The following is a 19,183-nucleotide window of genomic DNA, read 5'->3' as shown; positions in this document are numbered from 1 at the left end:
ATGCTCTTTGGCTGTGTTCAGGATTTTACCTTCTTCCTCCTTCTGTTTGCACGCAGGCCTACTACCTACTTTCTATCCACATGGCTTCTACAGCTGGAAAAAACACACCCTTGAAAAGTCACATTTTCCTGACATGATAGAAGTAGGGCGACAGTCCAGGCTGTGGTTTGTGGGTACTAAAATCAGCTATAGCAACTTCCTGTCACTGCCTCAAACGCATATTTAGCTTAACTTTGATAATGGTACCCTCGCTCACTGCTTGCTTATTGAGGGCTCTTGCCTGTCCATTGTTTTGGGAGGAAGAGACTAAGTTTGCCTTAGAGCCTGAGGGGAGCAAATGGACTCTGTTGCTGCTCCTTCATGAAGTGAGGACTGTCCCTCCTGTTGCAGGAAAGCTGACTGGAACTGCACTGGGCATACAGTGGCGTGAGAGTCTTCTCTTTCACTTTTAGGGCAGGCCATGGAGATTGGTAGCGCAGCCTTGAACATCTTGGTGGAGTGTTGGGATGGACATCTGACTCCTCCAGAGGTGGCATCATTGGCAGACAGAGCTTCACGGGCCAGAGATTCCAACATGGTGCGGGCAGCTGCTGAACTGGCACTCAGCTGCCTGCCCCATGCTCATGCCCTGAACCCAAATGAGATCCAGAGGGCTCTGGTGCAGTGTAAGGAACAGGTGAGCATCACACAGGAGCTGGCTAGCACAAGCTGATTTCCAGCATCAAGGATGTACTGTTACTTGTGGGACTGGCTCCTCTGCCACTGGACAGCCTTAATCCCAGTTTTGTGGATTTCTTACGTTTCATGAATAACTCTGGTTATTCTGCTGCGTAGCTGTGACCTGCCTGCTCCCCGTAGTGCCAGTCATTTTAGAGTGCCCTTACACTTTTCTCCTGTTCTAGTTTTGCCTTGTGTTTCTGGTTTTGCATTCTTAATTTCTGCTTTTCTTTCACTGCCCCCAGGATAATCTGATGCTGGAAAAGGCCTGTATGGCAGTAGAAGAGGCGGCCAAAGGAGGTGGTGTGTACCCAGAAGTCCTCTTTGAAGTAGCTCACCAGTGGTACTGGCTTTACGAACAGACTGTTGGTGGGACCCCAGCCCAGAGAGAAGGTGCCACTGGCTGTAGTGCTAGTGGTACACGGGCTGGCTCTGAAGCAGCACGTGGGTTGACAGACAACCGGGTGACCTCTGAGCCAACCACTGTAACAGTGGCAGCCGCAGTAACTGCGGCCGCAACAGTCATGCCAGTGATCTCTGTGGGGTCGACCATGTACCAGCAGCATACAATGGCAGGGCCGGCCATGGCACATACACACACGCAGGGCCTCCACCCTTACACTACCCTTCAGACTCACATCCCCTGTAATCCCCAGTATATTGGACACACTATCCAGCACATGCCGCGCCCAGCTGTCTTTCCGGTGCCTGGCTCAGCGTACACACAGGTGAGTTTTGCCTGTGCCTTGTTCATTTACAGGGACTTTGTGTGGCTGCTTCCAGAGGGAGAATGTCTGACTGGGGAGAGCATGGGGCTCAGACCTGCTGTGGCTTGAGATCTAGCTTCTGCTTTCACTTACTTGCTGATTTGTGATACTTACTTTGGCTCCCCAGCAGAGCTTTTGCATTACAAGGAGCCTTCTGTGGGTGCATGTAAAGTTTCCAGAGAATATAAAATGTACTACATAAGTAGTTTTTGATTTTTATTGCTCTATAGTTTCTCAGAAAGCACTGGACTGAAAGCTTGTCTTGAGAGCTTGCAGGCTAAATAAAGACTACAGAGGGAAAGCCAAACAGAGGTTTTATTAACCTCGGGCTATTTTTGAAAGTTCTTGGAGTAGTTTTCTGCAAACTGATCAGATTTAAAAGGCAGAAATGCAAGAATATGTATTGGTCACATGGTGCAAAGTAGTTTCTATGCTGATTCTTCTCCCTTCCTGTCAGATTGGACTTTGAATCCTTTGGGGTTTGTGTGGGGACATCGTGTTTTGTACTACTTCTAAATGGCCAGATGAAGTAGATATGACTGTTATTTATTTTCTGTTTTAGGGTGTCCATCCAGCATTCATAGGAGCGCAGTACCCCTATTCAGTAACACCACCATCATTGGCAGCTACAGCAGTGTCATTCCCTGGTGTGCCAGTCCCATCCATGACGCAGATTGCGGTGCATCCCTATCACAGTGAGGCAGGACTGTCACTGTCTTCCAATGTAGCGAGTAAGTGTTACAGCCCTGGGCTGTGCATAGCATAGGTTTATTTACTGTGCCTCCTAGCTGTACCCCAGTCAAGTCCTGCCCCTCATTGACCACAGCTCAGTTGAAGCAAGATTCTTGCTCTGAAAACTTCTGACCAAATCTACCCCAGCCTAAAGATGCATGTGCTTGGGGGTACTGGAATTCATAATGGGTTCTGATTCAGCTAGTGGAGCTTTAATTTCTCGTTAGCTAAATTTCCAGTATGAGATTATTTTGGCCTCTCAGACTAAAGTGTGTTTGGAGCCCTCCTGGCCTTTCTGACTTCTAACCTATTAGAGCTTTACTCCCCCTCTCCTTAGGATAAAGTGAGCGTACAAGGTCTTGAGCAGGCTCTTGTGGTTCCTTTGGGTCAGATGCATAGAGAGTGCAGGAAGCAGGTAGCAGTCAGACTTCTGCTACAGTAGCACTAATAGATGTCTTTTCTGCCTGAAGGGATTGGAGGCAGTCAGTACCCGAAATGCGGAACTCCTGTAGAGAGGACAGATGTTTTGGCAGGATCATGTCAATGGCAATCTGAATGATTGCTCACATTGTTGTGTTGGGGCTAGAGTGGTGGTGAAGGCCCATCAAGTAGCGTGCAGCACTGGAACAGAAGATGACTGAATTGTGGATGGGCTGTCATTGCCATGGGTTTTTGCACTAATGGGTCATGGTTGATGCAGGCTCTGTTATCCCCTCACTGGAGAGGCTGTGATGTTTGCCTGTTGGTACATTTGCCTATCAGTGCTTCGCAACTCACCAGGAGCTGCATGACTGGTACAGGGGAAGACACTTAAGAGCTGTTTTGGCCTCCTTCATATCCAGATTATCAGGAGAATCTTTTCAGTTATTTTAATCTTTCATTTTGATGACAAAAACCCACCACAAAAGCAATTGGAATAGTCCTGAAGGCCTCAGGATCTGAAGAGCTTCCTTTGCTGCCAGCCTTAGTCCTGGGCTGATGCTGTGACTCTTAACTGTGAGAAACCATTTCTGTACTCTCCAAAGAGTTATGAATCTTCCAGAACAGCTAACTCATCCTAGAGCACTTAAAATAATAAAAGGAAAAAACAACTCCGCCCTTCCCAGTTGCCATTGTTTATAGCTTACAAAAACTTCTGTTTCCAGTTCTTAAAATACAGTTTCACTGTTCCTGGAGTACATAGTCACGTGATGATGCTTGAGCTCTGGCAACAATTCAGCTCATTCTTGTGGGTTATTCTCCTCAGCCAGACTTCAAATGCAGCATGGATTTTGCCCCACTTTGTGGGTTGTTTGGCACTGTGTGTCTGCTTCGTTGAGGAATTCAGACAGGTCTTTCCTGGGGACACATTGTTCTCAGGTGTTCAACTATTCACTAGTAAACATTAAAAAAACCCAAACAAACAAAGGAACCTGGAGGTGGCAGTGGAAGAGGAGAAACTGGAACTTGGAGCGTTGCCCGAGCTGGTGTAGTAGCACCACAGAGAAGCTGTGAAATAAGGGTAACACCTAATGGCATCTCTGCTCTGGAATTCTCAAGCAAACCTTGCTTTTTCTTCTCCGTACCTTTCTTGAAAGGGAAAGTTAAATAAACTTGAGTCCTTTGTCAGAGTACAGCTTACTGGCTCAGTGTTAACTGCTGTCTGTACAAGTTTAGGTCGTACAGTATAATGGATTTTCCTGTGATTTCCCTTGATTTTGCCTGTACTAGTTAAATGTCTGAAGGTGACAGAGCGTCTCAAGTTTCCTTGCTGTTTTTACTGTTGGTATGTGCTGCCAGTGTCTGCAATGGCTGTTCTTTCTGAGGATGGATTGGAGGCTAGCCTCCAGTAACACTCTTCCTGCATGGTAGCTGGATGGAGTCATAGCTGTCTTACAGCAGAACTGGAGGAACCTCACAATGTTGGACTTGATCTTTGAGTGACTTAATACTGTTCCTGCTCAATGATTTTTCCTCAGCAGTTTCTCATAAGGTGTAGACATGCAAATGCTTGTTTCCTTGGACAAGAAATCAGAACCAGACATGTCATTTAGTAACAGCACAGACCTTTGAGTCAACAGATGTATTTACATGTAAAACATGGATGATGTGCATGTTCATGGTATACTGCAAAAGAGATGGCCAACCATTTAATTGACCCCCTTCAGGCCCTGCTTGCAAGCAAAATAGAGTTATTCCTAGCCCATTGTATTTCAGTTGAAAGTCTGTGGTTTTTGGTTGCTGTATTGTCCTGTTTAGGGGAACAGAACACTAAGTTGGCAGGGGGCGATCAGGTGAGGGAGATGATGGCCCAAGTAAACCTTCTTTTAGGCTGGTGGTGGGTCCTAATGCTGCTGTTTTGCTCTCTTCAGTAGGAAGTGTCCATGCAGGATCAACGTTCCCAGCGATTCAGGGGGCTTCCTTGACAACTCTGTCCTCACAGCCCAACTCCCTTGTTACAGGGGGTTTTCCTGCCGAGGATGAGCAGCACAGTCAGCCTGTGAGCCCCCAGGGTCTGCACTACCTCCACTCCGCATACCGAGTTGGTAAGGATGGCCAAGTGGGTTCTTATGGCCCCCTCGAGAGGGATTCAGGGTAGGGCTGCAGGTTTTCACTGTCATTTGGCAATTTGCTACTGCACCTGTTGGGGGCGATGGCATCTTAGCTACATGGGGAAAGCCAGTTCGTGATCGTATGTGGAGGCTAAAAATGGAGACAAAGCAGTAGAAGATTGAAGAGTTGCTGTTGAGAGCCATCAAAGTCGGAGAGAAAGCTGAGTGGGTTATAGCTGGGAAGAGTCTTGCCTTTCACCGGGTGTATGCAGAGGAGTCTGGGTAGGGCTCTGAGGATGTGGTCGTCTAAGTTGTGACTAGGTGAAAAAATGGAGTTCAGCTCCTGCTGCTCATGGATGGTGCAGGCTCACCATAGTTTAATAATACCAGTTGAGTCTTATGAGGCACAGGGGGATGTGCCCTGTGCCTCTGCGGCTAGGTTGTTGAAGACTGACATGGAGGGAACTTATATTTTGTGGGGAGTTGGTATGTCATTAGCATTCTTTTCCCCATCACACTGGTTATGAGGAAATAGTCTCTGCCTGAACTGCTGTTGGTACAAGGATATCAGTCTTGGGGTTTGTGATTGAGCTTAGATTGCAGTAAGCTACTTGTCCATAGTTATGGTCCAACCCAGTGGATACCTGGGGAGGGAGAAGGGAGCCTTGAAGATAAACAAAGCCAGCCAAGGGCAGCAAATGAAGAGAAACAGCAAGAAAATGGAAGGAAGGCTATCTGTAGGTTGCTTGAGGGTTTTTCGTTGAAAGCTAGAGAAGAAGGTACTTGTTAGCCAGAAAGGGGTCATTGGAAATATCACAGTAGTAAGTGGAAAGCCATGAAAGGTGTTTAACCGCCTGAATAACAGAGAAGGGGATGGGGGAAGAGGGTCTGGAAGATCAGGACATAGTGCCTGTTGATATTTTAAAACTTTTTAAATGGGAGGATTTGAATGAAGGATTGTAGTGGAATAAGTATAAAAGTTTGCAGATTGGCCTGTTGTCTTGCAATCGAGTAGGCTGATGTGGGTAGCTTCTCTGCTGCAAAATTTGGAGCAAATGCGTTGCTTTTAGGACACCTCTTGTAGTGTAGCCTTTGGGGCTATCTGATTGACCCTGCTGTAGGTGCTAGTGGAGTGTCTGTTTGCAGCTCTAGGGAGGTGTGATGGGTGTGCGGATTTCCCAGCCTGGAACAGCAGATCCAGATGTTCTTGCAGATACTTCCTGTGGTGACAGGCTCCAAGGTGGGCCTTTTGTTTCTCTCTGGACTCTTTGCAGCTAGGGAATTTGCTGCTGATGAAGGGCAGGCCAATCAGGTTGTGTTGCAGTGAGTGAAGTGCTAGACTAAGTCTTACTGGGCAGAAGTGCTGCTTGACTCTGGCTGCCCCTTTCTCACAGGGATGCTGGCTCTGGAGATGCTTGGCCGAAGAGCTCACAACGACCATCCCAACAACTTCTCCCGCAGCCCACCCTACACGGAGGATGTAAAATGGCTCCTTGGGTTAGCTGCAAAGTTAGGTAAGGTTCAGAGCAGTACTTCAGCAGAAATCCACTTGCTGGGATTTGGACCCTGGTGGGGAAAAAATCTCCAAAGAGTGAAACTTCAAAATTGGGTGAGCCTGATATCTGATCCCATTTCTGAGAATGTTTCAGAAGGTCACTGCTGCTCTTTCATCCAGGCAGTTACCCCATTTCTGGGTTCTGTAGGCATGCTGTTGAATTTTGAGGCACTGGATGAAGTGCATGGGGTTGGACAGGGCTCAGAACTTGTATCTCTTCCATTCTATAACAACTTTTTCTTTTCCCTTTCCACTATCCTGTAGGTGTTCCTCTTTCTTTATGTATATTTACACGTTCTGTGAAGACCTTTTGTAGCAATAGGTGCTCAAACCACTAATTGTTTGGGTGTTATGTTTTTGTTTTTACTTCCACTTTGCTCTTGGATCTTTTTTGTCAGTTTATTTTTTTTAATTCTTTCATCAGCAGTAAAAAAAAACAACAACCAACAAACAAAACCGCACACACACAAAAAAACCCAACCCAAAACCCCCCAAACCAACCTCTACATGCCTGTCTAGTGGCATGGCTTCTCCTGTGCTGCTGGGGGAGCTCCACTGTAGGCAGCAGTGGGGAAGCTTGACTGCCTGTCCACCCTCCCTAAGGCCTGAGGGCTGGAGCATCTAGGTGCTTCCTAAATGGGGAGGCGCAAAGCAATGGGAGGAGGTGGTGCAGTGCCTTGCCTCTGTAGTTACTTTGCACATCAGTTTTCTTCCATATCCCCTTGAAGACAGGTGAACTGGGAATATCAGTGACTGAGGTGGTACCTGGTCTCTACTCAGACCTGTTGGATCTATCAGAATGATCTCTTGTCCCTGTGAGTTTGCTAGAGTGTCTCCCAAAGCCTGCTGGAGGATACATTACACTGAGAAGAAGGTGCTCCAAATCCAGGAGGGAAGTACCTGATTTCTTCTGTTTCTCGTACCTTAACACTGTTGTTCTGACTTCTCCTTCCTGTGCAGGTGTAAACTACGTGCATCAGTTTTGCGTTGGTGCAGCCAAGGGGGTGCTGAGCCCTTTCGTGCTTCAGGAGATCATCATGGACGCTCTACAGAGGCTCAACCCTGCCCACGTGCACAACCATCTGCGCACCCCAGCCTTCCACCAGCTGGTGCAGAGATGCCAGCAGGCCTACATGCAGGTAACGTGTGGCCTGTCTTCCTGCCTGTCAAAGCTGCCATGCCATTGCCTGCCATGCAGGTACTGCCTGCGTGTGCAGAGGGGAAGGGACCTTGGGTGCTGGTAGCTGAGCTGGTCCATTGCCAGATGCATCCCACTCCCTCAGCAGGGACTAGAGTAGGCGTTGCTTGCCTATATGGAGGCTGCATCATTGTACTGCTTCTTCCAAGGCCTCTTGCCTCCTGTGCTCACCACCAAGGATGGGGTGGTTCTGTGTTCCCCATCCACTTTCCTCCTCTCTCCAAATGCTCCCCCTACCTTTTAACTTCTGTACTTTTTCTTTGCTATGTTTTCAGACCTCCCTTCCTAGCCTATCTTTTTCTTTCCTTGTTTGTAGCCTGTCTTCCCCTCGTCATGAAGCCCTGGCATGGCTGTCTGGTGCGCCAGTGCTGGCACTAATAATGGAAGTGGCTTGGTCAGCTACCAATATGGATGAGATATCTCAGGATTTATTGAAACCAGGACAAGTGTGTTTCAGTGAGCCAGCTGGAATACCAGAGCTGCCCGTTTCTTAAAACAGCGTAAACAGGATACCCCACGTGTACCTACTTTTCTTGAATAGATGACCAGAAGGGTGATTCCATAGACATACTGTCCAGGTTGGATTAGCTGTCCTATCACTTTGGTGATATTTTTGGAAAATGACAGCTTCTTCAGCTCTTTTTCTGAGCTCCATTAGGGAAATAGATTTGTTGAAAACTGGACCTGCGGTTTTGGGGCCTTAGCTGAGAAGTGACAGTGCTAAGTCTAGAGATATCTTGTAGCAACTTGGTGTAAGCCTTACTCCTTCCATACCTGTTAGCAAAGGAGGTGTCCAGTGAATGTGCTGGGTCCTCATGCATAACCTGTAGAATGAGTGGTATGAGGGTTAGTTGCTGGTGGGTGGTGGGGTAGAGTGTTAGCTGGCCCTTTTGTGCTGTACTATGGCACGATTTGGTGCTCATGAGGGAGAGAACACCTGCTGATGCTGTGGTGCATTTTGGTGCTCTGAGGGGACACTCGCCTTGGCCATGTTAGGATGTAAGATATTGTACTGCTCTCTTTTGAACTACCTCTCCTCTGTCAGAGCTTCTGAGTCTTGGGACCTCTCATGGGGTAACAGGATCATGTGACATATCTCCCTGGGAGCTCTTGAGTCCTCCTCTGAGTGTCACCAGCATGAGGGTGGTGAGCAAATACCTTAAGGCTCTTTCCCTGTTCCCATCCAGTATATCCGTCATCGGCTGATCCATCTCACTCCAGCTGACTACGATGACTTCGTGAATGCCATCCGCAGCGCCAGAAGCGCCTTCTGCCTGACCCCCATGGGCATGATGCAGTTTAATGATATTCTCCAGAACCTAAAGCGCAGCAAGCAGACAAAGGAGCTGTGGCAAAGGGTCTCTCTGGAAATGACCACCTTCTCGCCGTGACAGTAGGCGGAGCTCCACGGACACACAACCCTTTGCCCCGCATAGTTGTAGTTCCATTTACACCATCCTTCCTTCTGGTGTCTTTTTTATTTTAGTTTTAACTTGTTGGAAACCACTGATCTGATGTATTTATACCATGACATTCCTCTCCAGCACTGTTGCGTGTCGGCGCTCTGCTTTGCTCGCTCTTCCTCCTCATTCCCAGTGGGCTACAGTCTTCAGAAGCATCAGGAAACGAGAAGTAAGTTGAGCTGGCTGCCCTGTGGTGTAGTCACCGCTTTTTTCCCTGAGCCCCTGGAGGCTGTTCTGCGAGCAGTTTGCAGTGTGATTACGCACGTGTTAGAGGGGTGGGGATTCTGTCTTAAATATTTATTTTGGCATTTATAAATATGTAAACTTTTTTTTTGTATGGCTTCTCTTACTCCATACACTGTCTCCTGTCAGGAGAGGCTGGGACTGCTGTGCACAGCCAGTGCTCCCTCCATTCCTTTCAGCACCTCCTGCTTGAGGGAAGCTGAGACTGGAGTAGCAGGGCCAGGGCCACCTCTGCGGTTTTCTGCAGCAGCTGCTGAGGGCAGAGGTTGGAGCTTGGGCAGAGTCCATGACTGTGCTGAGCTACCTGGAGGCTGCCAGAGGTGCTTGGGCTCTTTCTCAGGAGTGTCCCTCACTGGGCACTGCTGACTCAATAGGATGTTTTGATCCTGGTCGTTCCGAGTTGTACAATCGTGTTTCTTTTGGCTGGGGTATGACTCTCCTGTAATCAGTTTCTTATCCCTTGTCTCTTCTCATTTCCTGATTAAACACTCGTTTTCTTAGACTGACTCTCTTCTCTCTGCTATGATGTTGACAGTCTGATGGAGCTGGCCAGCTGTGTGTCAGTGGGAGCTCCTGTGAGCTCTGGTGGACAGCTGTCCTGTGCTGGGGAACAGCAGTCCAGCACAAGGCAGGTGGCCAGAGCTTTTACACAGGTTGTGGGCCAGAAGTTCCTTGCCTGGTACTGCTCTGAGAATGACATGCCTCTGCAGAGGCTGAGGTACGTGTGGACTGGGTTGGTGACGGGTGTCAGGGGAGTTGGTGGTAAGCCTGGTATGTTCTGCCTACACTTCTGCCAGCCACTAGGTTCCTTTTCTGGTCTCTTGACACCGGTGACATCGTGTGGTAATGCGGCGCTTTGTATTTCCAAAGTATCATGCAAAACATCACCTTGATATAATTGTTAAAGAAGGCTATAGTGGCCTGCTCCCATGCGTTTAGAGAGATGTTCGGTGGACTATGCAAGATACCCAGTAGGGACAGCATTGCAGAAAATTATTCTTAGAATGCTTTTATTTTTATGCCAAGGAAATTTAAAAGGCTACTGCCATTTGTAAGCATATGAGCACGTACATTTCAGGGCTTTTAAAACTGGAAGTCAGATGATTGATGGATGTTAAAAATCCAGTTTCTCCGTAGTAATGTTGGGTTTAGCCAATGACAATGGGAAACTTCTAGTTTCTGCAAGCTAGAAATATGTGCCTGTTCGTATTTGGTATTTTCACTGGTACTCTTAAAAAATAAACAAATTGATAGGCATAGGGCAAAACAAATGAACAGGCTCACTTGGTTTGACTTCGTGTACTGCACAGGCCAGAGAGTGTGACTGAGGTTCCTCTACTTCTGATTGTGCAACAGTAACTATTTAAAGATCTCATACAGCCCCTTGTATTCTTCCATAAGGTGTCTAGTAACATGCTAATTATAAATGCTGATGTTCCTAAGAATGTGCTAAGTTTTGTGGTTTTTAAACTAAACTCCATGTTGATTATGAGCTGCCTGTTATTGGGCAAAACTGGGTTTGACTGAAGAGCACAGCCTGATGTCTTGGGTTCCTGGAGCACTTTCTGTGCTCTCTAGTTCTTGCATGCTCAGAAGTGGGAAAAAGTTTGGAGAAAAACGAGTTTTCTAATAAAGTCTAATCTTTTCCTTCCTACTGCTTATAGGAGAAAACTAGCAGAAGAGAAGGGAGCATCTTCTAGAAGGAAAGAAGCAGAGGGAAATGGGCAAAAGAGCTGAATGTGTTAAATATCAGGAGCAGAAGTGACTGTTACTGCATTGAGGATTTGGACTGAGTAGGGAAATGAAATGGTAGAGCCTTACCTGTGATATCTGTTAGCAGAAGACACTTAGACCCTGAGCAAGCAAGTTTTCAGATTACCATAATTAGAAAACACCAGTAGCAAGAGAGCACTGTCACTGGTATCTTTGTTTTGGGAAAATACAGTAGAGCTGCTTTCCATGAAGTTAGAATGGACTTTACCTGGACATGTACTTGTTTTCATTCTGTGAAGTCCCTTTTCTGTGTAGACCATAAGAGAAAGGAAATCACAGTGCCCACTATCTTTCACTGTGCTCAAAACTTTCTCTTTTTGGTTATTTTACCCATTCTAGTCCTCATACAGATAGCATTGCTTCCATATGACAGACCCTGTGAGAGTTGTCTTCCAGTAGCTGCAGAGCCCAAACAGAGGAAGAGTCAGGGAATCTCACCTCAGGCTGGCGCTGACTGAATAAGCAGCTCAGTGGTGCGAGGCGCAGGTCAGTAGTTTCAGAAAGTTTCCGGTCTTTTGACTGAAAAAATTCCCTGGAGTGAGCAGACAGAGATGGGAGCTGTGTGGAGGTGCTGCACACTCATTTATTCAGGTGTTCTGGAACACACTTTCAGTCCTGGATCTCTGCATCTGTTATTCTGCTGTTGTTCCTGAGCCGTATCCCACAGAAATATATCTGAGCAAGGACAGGAGAAAGGAGAAAGGGACAAAGGAGATTATGATATTTTTTCTTGTCATGTGGCTGGGAGGTTCTTGACTATTTTTCCGTTATAGGAGATGAGATGAGCCCTGGTGGCCCCAGAAGCGTTAACCTACGATTAAAGCAGAAAAATTATTACCCAGTGCAGTCTTGTCAGTTTGGCTACTCTTCCAGGAGTGGGGAAAATTCTGAAAAGACATTTCAGCAGACGACCTGTAAAAGAGCAGAGGTCACAGCTAACTCAAATTTCTTTTGACTTTTAGTTAACCCAGGTGTTTTTTCACTTAGAGTAAATGTTCTCTAGGTCCTCACCCTTACCAGCAACACCTGAAGTGGCTGCAGTGAAGGCCAGCTGCCACAGCAGCTGGGTGCTTTATAGCTCTTCCAGTGCAGAAATGGTTTTACACAGCTGAGATGATGTTTTCTGTGTTGGCTACCATCTCTTCCCAGGCTTGGCAGCAAATACTGTATTTAGTCAGTACTGATAGCTACAGGTATTTGTCTGGATAGGGCCGAGCCCCCACTTGCACGAAGACAGATGATATTCTGTGATGGGAGACCTTGCAATGGGTTATTGTCACGTTTGGTGAAGTCTAATTCACTGTCCGTTCATTGAAGGTAAAATGAATGAGGTCTTTAGACTATACTTCTTCCCGTGTCTTCTGTTCACAATGACTTCCTTTCACTTGCCAGATTGGTTTCCTCTTGTGAACATAGGAAATACACTTTCCCTTTTAGCTTTAGTGTTTCTGGAAATAACAGTTCACTTCAGTGAGAAGTCAAATTTGTACAGATGCAGATGAAAACGACTGAGAAGTGGCTGTTGTCTTTACTGTAGGCCAGTTTTCACTGTCCTGCTAGTGTTGAAGATCAAACTGCTTAATAGTCCTAATGAGGGCAGTGTGCTAAGGGCAGCCTTGCACTCTGAGTTAACCCACTGTCTGCACTTGTAGCTTTGTGGGTACTTCAGCTGAACGATCTGGCATGGTGCACAGATGTGTATTTTCATGCTCTGTCCGAGGATCAGTACATGCAGATAAAAGCAGATGGTGTTCCAGTGTTAGGATCATATCCTAGAATCATAGAATGGTTTGGGCTGGAAGGGACTTAAAGATCATGTAGTTCCACCCTCCCTGCCATGGGCAGGGACACCTTCCACTAGACCAGGTTGCTCAAAACCCCATCCAACCTGGCCTTGAACACTGCCAGGGATGGGGCATCCACAGCTTCTCTGGGCAACCTGTGCCAGTGCCTTACCACCCTCACGGTGAAGAATTTCTTCCTTATATCTAACCTAAATCTACCCTCTTTCTTAAAGCTACTACCCCTTGTCCTATCCCTACATGCCCTTGTAAACAATCCCTCTCTGGCTTTCCTGTACCCCTTCAGGTACTGGAAGGCTATAAGGTCTCCCTGGAGCTTTCTCTTCCCCAGGTTGAACCACCCCAACTCTCTGTCTTTCTTCACAGGAGAGGTGCTCCCAGCCCCCTGATCATCTTTGTGGCCTCCTCTGGACTCACTCCACCAGGTCCATGTCCTTTTTAAGTTGGGGACCCCGGAGCTGAATGCAGCTCTCTAGGTGAGGTCTCACGAGAGTAGAGTTAGAGGGGGAGAATCACCTTCCTCAACCTGTTGGTCACGCTTCTTTTGATGGTGCCCAGGAGATGGTTGGCTTTCTGGGCTGCAAGTGCACCTTGCTGGGTCATGTTGAGCTTCTCATCAACCAACACCCCCAAGTCCTTCCCTCAGGGCTGCTCTCAGTCTCTTCATCCCCCAGCCTATATTTGTGCTTGGGATTGCCCCGACCCATGGGCAGGACTTTGTGCTTGGCCTTGTTGAACTTCATAAGGGTTGCACAGGCCCACCTCTCAAGCCTGTCAAGGTCCCTCTGGCTGGCATCCCTTCCCTCCAGCATGTTGACCTCACCACACAGCTTGGTGTCATCGGCAAACTTGCTGTGGATGTACTCGATCCCACTGTCCATGTCACTGACATTGATGTTGAACAGTGCTGGTCCCATTACTGACCCCTGAGGAACGCCACTCGTCACTGGTCTCCACTTGGACATAGAGCCATTGACAGCAGCTCTCTTGAGTGCGACCATCCAGCCAATTCCTTACCCACCAAGTGGTCCATCCATCAAATCCATGTCTCTCCAATTTAGAGACAAGGATGTTGTGTGGGACAGCGTCAAATGCATTGCACAAGTCCAGGTAGATGATGTCAGTTGCTCTTCCCTTATCCGCCGATGCTGTAACCCCATCATAGAAGGTCACCAAATTTGTCAGGCACGGTTTGTCCTTAGTGAAGCCATGTTGGCTGCCACCAATCAACCCCTTATTTTCCATGTGGCTTAGCATAGTTTCCAGGAGAATCTCCTCCATGATATTGTCAGGCACAGAGGTGAGACTGACTGGCCTGTAGTTCCCCAGGTCTTCCTTTTTTTCCTTTTTAAAAATGGGGGTTATGTTTCCCCTTTTCCTGTCAGTGGGAACTTCAGTGGACTGCCACGACTTCTCAGATATGACGGATAGTGGCTCAGCACCTTCGTCAGTTCCCTCAGGGCCTGCGGATGCGTCTCATCAGGTCCCATGGACTTGTGCACCTTCAGGTTCCTTAGATGGTCTAAAGCCTGATCTTCTCCTGCAGTGGGCAGTTCTTAATTCTCCCAGTCCCTGCCTTTGCTTTCGGAGACTTGGGCACTTGCTGGTGAAGACTGAGGATACTCGAAAGCAACTGCTTAAAGATGGAGATTCCCTCTGTGTCTCATTTTATATATATATCTACAGTGAGGGCCATGCATCAAAAACTGTGAGGGATAGGGTGTGAGGAGATAAAGCTGAAGCTCTGTAAGGGAAGGGGCCATCTTTCCCCACCTCCCTTCCCTGAGGACATTAGTGGGTGGCCATGTAGCGTCTGTATGTACTCTTATCCTGTGTATCTATCTGGGACAGCAGCATTCCTAGAACTGAAATTGTTGATCCTGCATAGTTTCTGAGTCTTTAGGGGTACAGTCTTGGCTTTAGTGTAGTTGGTAGAAGACATGCTGAGATTGCATCTGGATTTTTGGATATTTGGCTCATTGGAAGGAATTGTGGGATTTTTTTTTGTTCTTATGGAACAGATAAAATAAAGGTTTTTGTGATTGCAAGCTTCATACCTTGGAACACATCTTCTGCTTCAGGTGCTCTTTTTCTGTGTCCGAGAGGGCCGGCTCCCTCCTCCCTCTCTGGACATGTTGACCTACAACCATCTTTTGTGCCTGTGAACGTTTTACTTCGGAAGCACTTCCCTGTAATGCGTTAGGAGACCAGTACTTGCCTTTGGACTTCGGTGTCTTTACAGCCCATGAACAATCTGAGTTGGAGTTGTCATCTGGTGAAGCAATGTGCCGAGCAACTGGTATGGCTGGTGTTAACTGAAAAGTGTGTTTCTGTCTAGTTTTGTTTACTGTCAGGAATATTTATTTGGGATATGTATTTTCCTTCTCAGAGAACCCATTCAAAAATAGCCTCCTGGGGAGTTGTGGTACGTAAACTTTTTTTTTTTAATTCTTTCTTTGCACGGGGTTGGTTTTAGCAAGCCTAGCATTGTTGCACTGTGGAGCAGAATGCAAGCTTTTACTTTCCCAGCTTATTTAGCGTTAGCTTGGCTACTGCTGCACAGTGCTTGAGTGCATTGAACAGCTTTGCAAAACCCAGAGTCACTGGAAATGGAGTAAGCACGGAAGTATCCCTGAAGTTTATCACTACCTCCTGGTATAAGGCAGTCAGCTGTAACATAACACAAATTTGAAGTTGTTTTCTGTAAGAGTTGAGTTGGGAAAGTTGTATTTTTTTTTTACCTACACATTAAAAGACGTGCACGGTATTAAAATGAATTTTCCAGGATGCACCAGGGGTGGGCGGGGGGTGGGGGAGAGAACACACATGTCAAAACAGAAATGTCTGCTCAGAGTCTGCTACTGAAGCCCTTTTTTTTTTTTTAAACGAGGCTGAAAAAAGTAAAAGGGCACATTGGGCCATGAGGACTTCTCAGCATTTGTTGATGACCATGACTGTTGTTGTATGACTTTGCTTTTAAGCCCTGCTTATAAGAGTGAATGGCTCTCAACCACAGGCTATTTCTCTTTCTGTGCCTGAATTTAAGTGCCATATGTCATGATTATGGAAAAGAGGGACTTTCTTAAATAGTACTTTTTTTAAAAAAAAACAAACACAAAACCAAACTACCTCCTCTCTCATTACCCCCCCCACCCCAGCATAATTCAAATGTGGCTTTTGAACTTCTTTCTGCTTTCTGTTTCCATTTTTAAGGGTCGTTGCCCTTGGGGCAGGGCGGTGGAGACACCTGTCAGAGTGGCATTAATCTGTGAAAGCTGGAAGTGCAGCTTGGAGCTATTCTGTGCTAGGGTTTCCATTTGAGCATATGATGAGTTAATGCCTTTTTTTTCCTCAGTGAGACCATCCAAACAGAAGCTTTGTGCTCGTCAGAGGGGTGCAAACACAAGTGTGCTCGCAGAAGGGTCCGTCAGTGCTGTGTAGTGGTTCTTGTTGTGTAAAGGCAGTGCCTGTGCTCCGTCAGCAAGTGACCCTTTTTGTTGGTGTTGCCGTCTTATGAATGCTATAACTACTTAATACTGCCCTGCACAGTTACTTTATTGCCATGAAAGGGCTGTGAGCTGTAAGAAGGGGAAAAATGCTGGAAATATATTAGCAGTCTGTTGCATATATGTACATCGCTAGTGTGCATTATGACTGGGGCATAGGTACCCACAATTTCTTTCCATGTCATGGTTTACTTCGTCTCATTTAAATCAGCCAGGAGAGCTTCCCTGTCAGCAAGTTTGGGGCTTAAAGGGGAGCTGTTTTGTAGGCCTTGCTGTCAACACACTTGGTCTAGAAGTCCTGAAATGCCGCTTTCCCAGTGACTTGACTTTGGGGGATTCAGAGACCAGCCTAATTTATGATCCTGTGGTACCCTAACTGAAATAAACATGAGCTGGGTTTCACTGCTGGAGCAGTGTCACCGTTACGTACATGCTCATCGAGAGGCATTTTGGAGAGACTGCAGAAGTTGATTAGACTATGTAGAGGAGAATGGGGAGAAATAGAATCTTGGATGAAACCTGCTCTTTAAGGCCTAAACCAGATGCTTGAGTAATAACTTATTTCTATGTCGTTCTCAAGCGTAGAGGAGATGCAGGTTGGGAATACTTGCTTGTAGCAAAACCAGCTCGCAATGTGTTTCTTAGAGGCACGAATTCATTCATAATCAATCAGTTTACCTCCCCCAACCCACGCCCATCCCTGCCCAAGCCCTTAAGAAAAGGGGAAAGAAACAAACTAACTGTAGTGTGAGGGGGGGTTTTATTCCTGGCTTGAGGCAGCCTGCTGGAAACAGCTGTGTGTTTAGATGCCACTGTCTTGGTGTCTTGCTCGCAGCTGCACTGGAGCCACTCAGGGGGTCAGCAAGGGGCCTCGAACAGGTTTGGTTAAGCTTCATGTGGCATCTTCAGGCCAGTTTGTCATTGCTGCTCTTGCCATGCTACTACTGATACAGCAAAACAGCCAGCAAGGAGTCAAAGGCTTCGCTTACCGAGTGTGAGGGCTGAAAAACAACAGGCGGAGTTCAATCAAGTTGCTTGTTAGCCTCATACAGCTAGACGCTCATGTGTCAGTCTTATTAGTCCAGGAGCTGCCTGTGCCTTTGCAGGGCCAGCATCAGTTGAGAACTGCAGTTTTCAGGGCTCAGATTGTTGTTTTTTCTTTTTTTAAAATGTAGGATTGATACATGCTGCCACCTAGAGATTCCCCCAGTTCCCTTAACATGCCTTTACCCTAGAGTTGGGACTTGTACCAGTAGTTCCTGTACCTAGTGAAGAGGCAGCAGCCCACTTCTTTAAGAATCTTTGAAGTTGTAAGTAAGTTCCAGCTTCCTATGCTGAGCGGTCTTTTCTGAGGTTGGTATATATGCACACTGAATGGCTGTCTTTAAAAAATAAAATAAAATATTTGTTTCCTAGTGTTTGTTTAGCCAACACTCACCTTTTGCACATGCTCACCCTTCCGGGTCTGAAGAGTGACATGCCCTGACCTGGCTCCTGTTTCTATTACATGTGCGTGCCTTTCTGATACCTGGGTCAAATTACTCTTTTTTTTTTTAAAGGGTCAGTTTCCTATGCCTCAGCCTACAAAACTGTTTTTAGCACATTACAAAAAATATTTCTCAGGTAATATGTTTTGTGCTTACTGGTTTCCTTGTCTTAGACGTGAACAGCTGCTTACCATGAAAGGTCTGTTACTAAGCAATGAGGTTTGTTTCCACTATCACGATGAAGTGTGAGGGTCTGTAATGTGTAAGTGCCTAGTGCGTCAGTAGCTAGTAACTAGTGTATCTAGCTCACCTGAAAAAAGTTTTTTGTTGGCTTTTTGATAGCACAGCGTTTCTGCGTATGGGCGCTGCTCTTGGGGGGGTGTGTGTGTTTCCACAGCTTTGAAGGGATGTCTGGCATGAGGGTAACTGCTGCAGTAATGTGCTGTCAGAGGGAGTTAGCAGCTTTGAAAATTACTCGTCATCAGCTAAATCAGATAAGGACACCCTACATTTGGCTCTGACCACAGCAGGTGATTGGTTTGCCATTAGCATAAGCAGTAAGAACTAGCATAGCACAGAAATGAAGCAATCGGGGGCGGGAAAGAATAAATAATGAGCCTACACAGCTGCCCTTTGCTGCCTTCATTGAAGGACTAGCACCCGTAAAATAACCCTGGCATTTAGTGAGCCCCTCCCAACATTTATTCCTGGTATCCTTTTTTTTTTTTAATGTTTGAAGCCATCGCCTCAAAGATGTACCACAGTCAGAGGCAACGCATGAAGTAATTGCATAAGTGACAACCTGTAATGGATTAAGAGCAGGAAACTGTGTTTAATGGAGCAGCAGTAGCATTGGTCTTGGGATACTCCTCCTTCTGTAGCAGCATGTAAAAATAGCTGCTCTGCTGCTTCTGTGTGTGTTTACTTGTGAAGTTCTTGGTGAGGTGAGAGCGCTACAGCTGTTTTATAAAGCTGTCACAACCATGACTATTGAAACAATGTTTTGCTTCCAGCTGAGCCTAAGGTTGCTTATTCTGGTAGGTCTGCTTGTGGGCTGCCGGCCAAGGCCAGGCAACGGCGCGCACCTTGACTGGCGCTGCTCAGCAAAGCTGTTGCTGCCGCATAGCAGCTGGAAACTACTCCAGGAGCCAGGAATTGGCCCAAAACTCATCACTAGTGCAAACCAGTATGAATGAGTTACTACAGGTTGTGTGCTGTGCCAGCTTCTGCAAGCCTACAGATTCAGTGCAGAGGAAGAAACCTTAGGATGCTCTTTCTGTGTTGTTACAAAAACACCTTTGTTGCCCTCCCAAATATCAGCTGTAAGGCCTGGAGTAGGGTTATCCAGATTTTCTTACCCTTCTGCCAGCTTAGGGTCCATGACATCACGCCAAATCATCACAAAGAAG

At 46.7% G+C, this 19,183-nt stretch overlaps 1 protein-coding gene across 4 annotated transcripts in view; it reads left to right on the top strand.

Annotated features, from left to right (window-relative positions):
- The window catches only part of ZSWIM8 (zinc finger SWIM-type containing 8), a 66,315-nt gene extending 56,602 nt beyond the window's left edge, over positions 1 to 9,713 (top strand). Inside the window, exons 20-26 of one of the 4 annotated variants that reach the window (XM_064464974.1) lie at positions 453 to 676; positions 963 to 1,445; positions 2,047 to 2,215; positions 4,658 to 4,741; positions 6,142 to 6,261; positions 7,263 to 7,441; positions 8,688 to 9,713. In XM_064464974.1, coding sequence (XP_064321044.1) covers positions 453 to 676; positions 963 to 1,445; positions 2,047 to 2,215; positions 4,658 to 4,741; positions 6,142 to 6,261; positions 7,263 to 7,441; positions 8,688 to 8,891 — 1,463 coding nt within the window. In that variant the 3' untranslated portion in view covers positions 8,892 to 9,713. Of the gene's footprint in view, positions 1 to 452; positions 677 to 962; positions 1,446 to 2,046; positions 2,216 to 4,567; positions 4,742 to 6,141; positions 6,262 to 7,262; positions 7,442 to 8,687 lie in introns of all 4 variants that reach the window. The other 3 variants (XM_064464973.1, XM_064464975.1, XM_064464977.1) reach the window with 3 other exon arrangements.
- Positions 9,714 to 19,183: the final 9,470 nt, after the last annotated feature.

Source organism: Phalacrocorax carbo, chromosome 13, assembly GCF_963921805.1.
Source record: "Phalacrocorax carbo chromosome 13, bPhaCar2.1, whole genome shotgun sequence".
Lineage (NCBI taxonomy): Eukaryota > Metazoa > Chordata > Aves > Suliformes > Phalacrocoracidae > Phalacrocorax > Phalacrocorax carbo.
The sequence above is the reverse complement of the archived record's forward strand: the minus strand, read 5'-3'. Positions and strand labels throughout refer to the sequence as shown.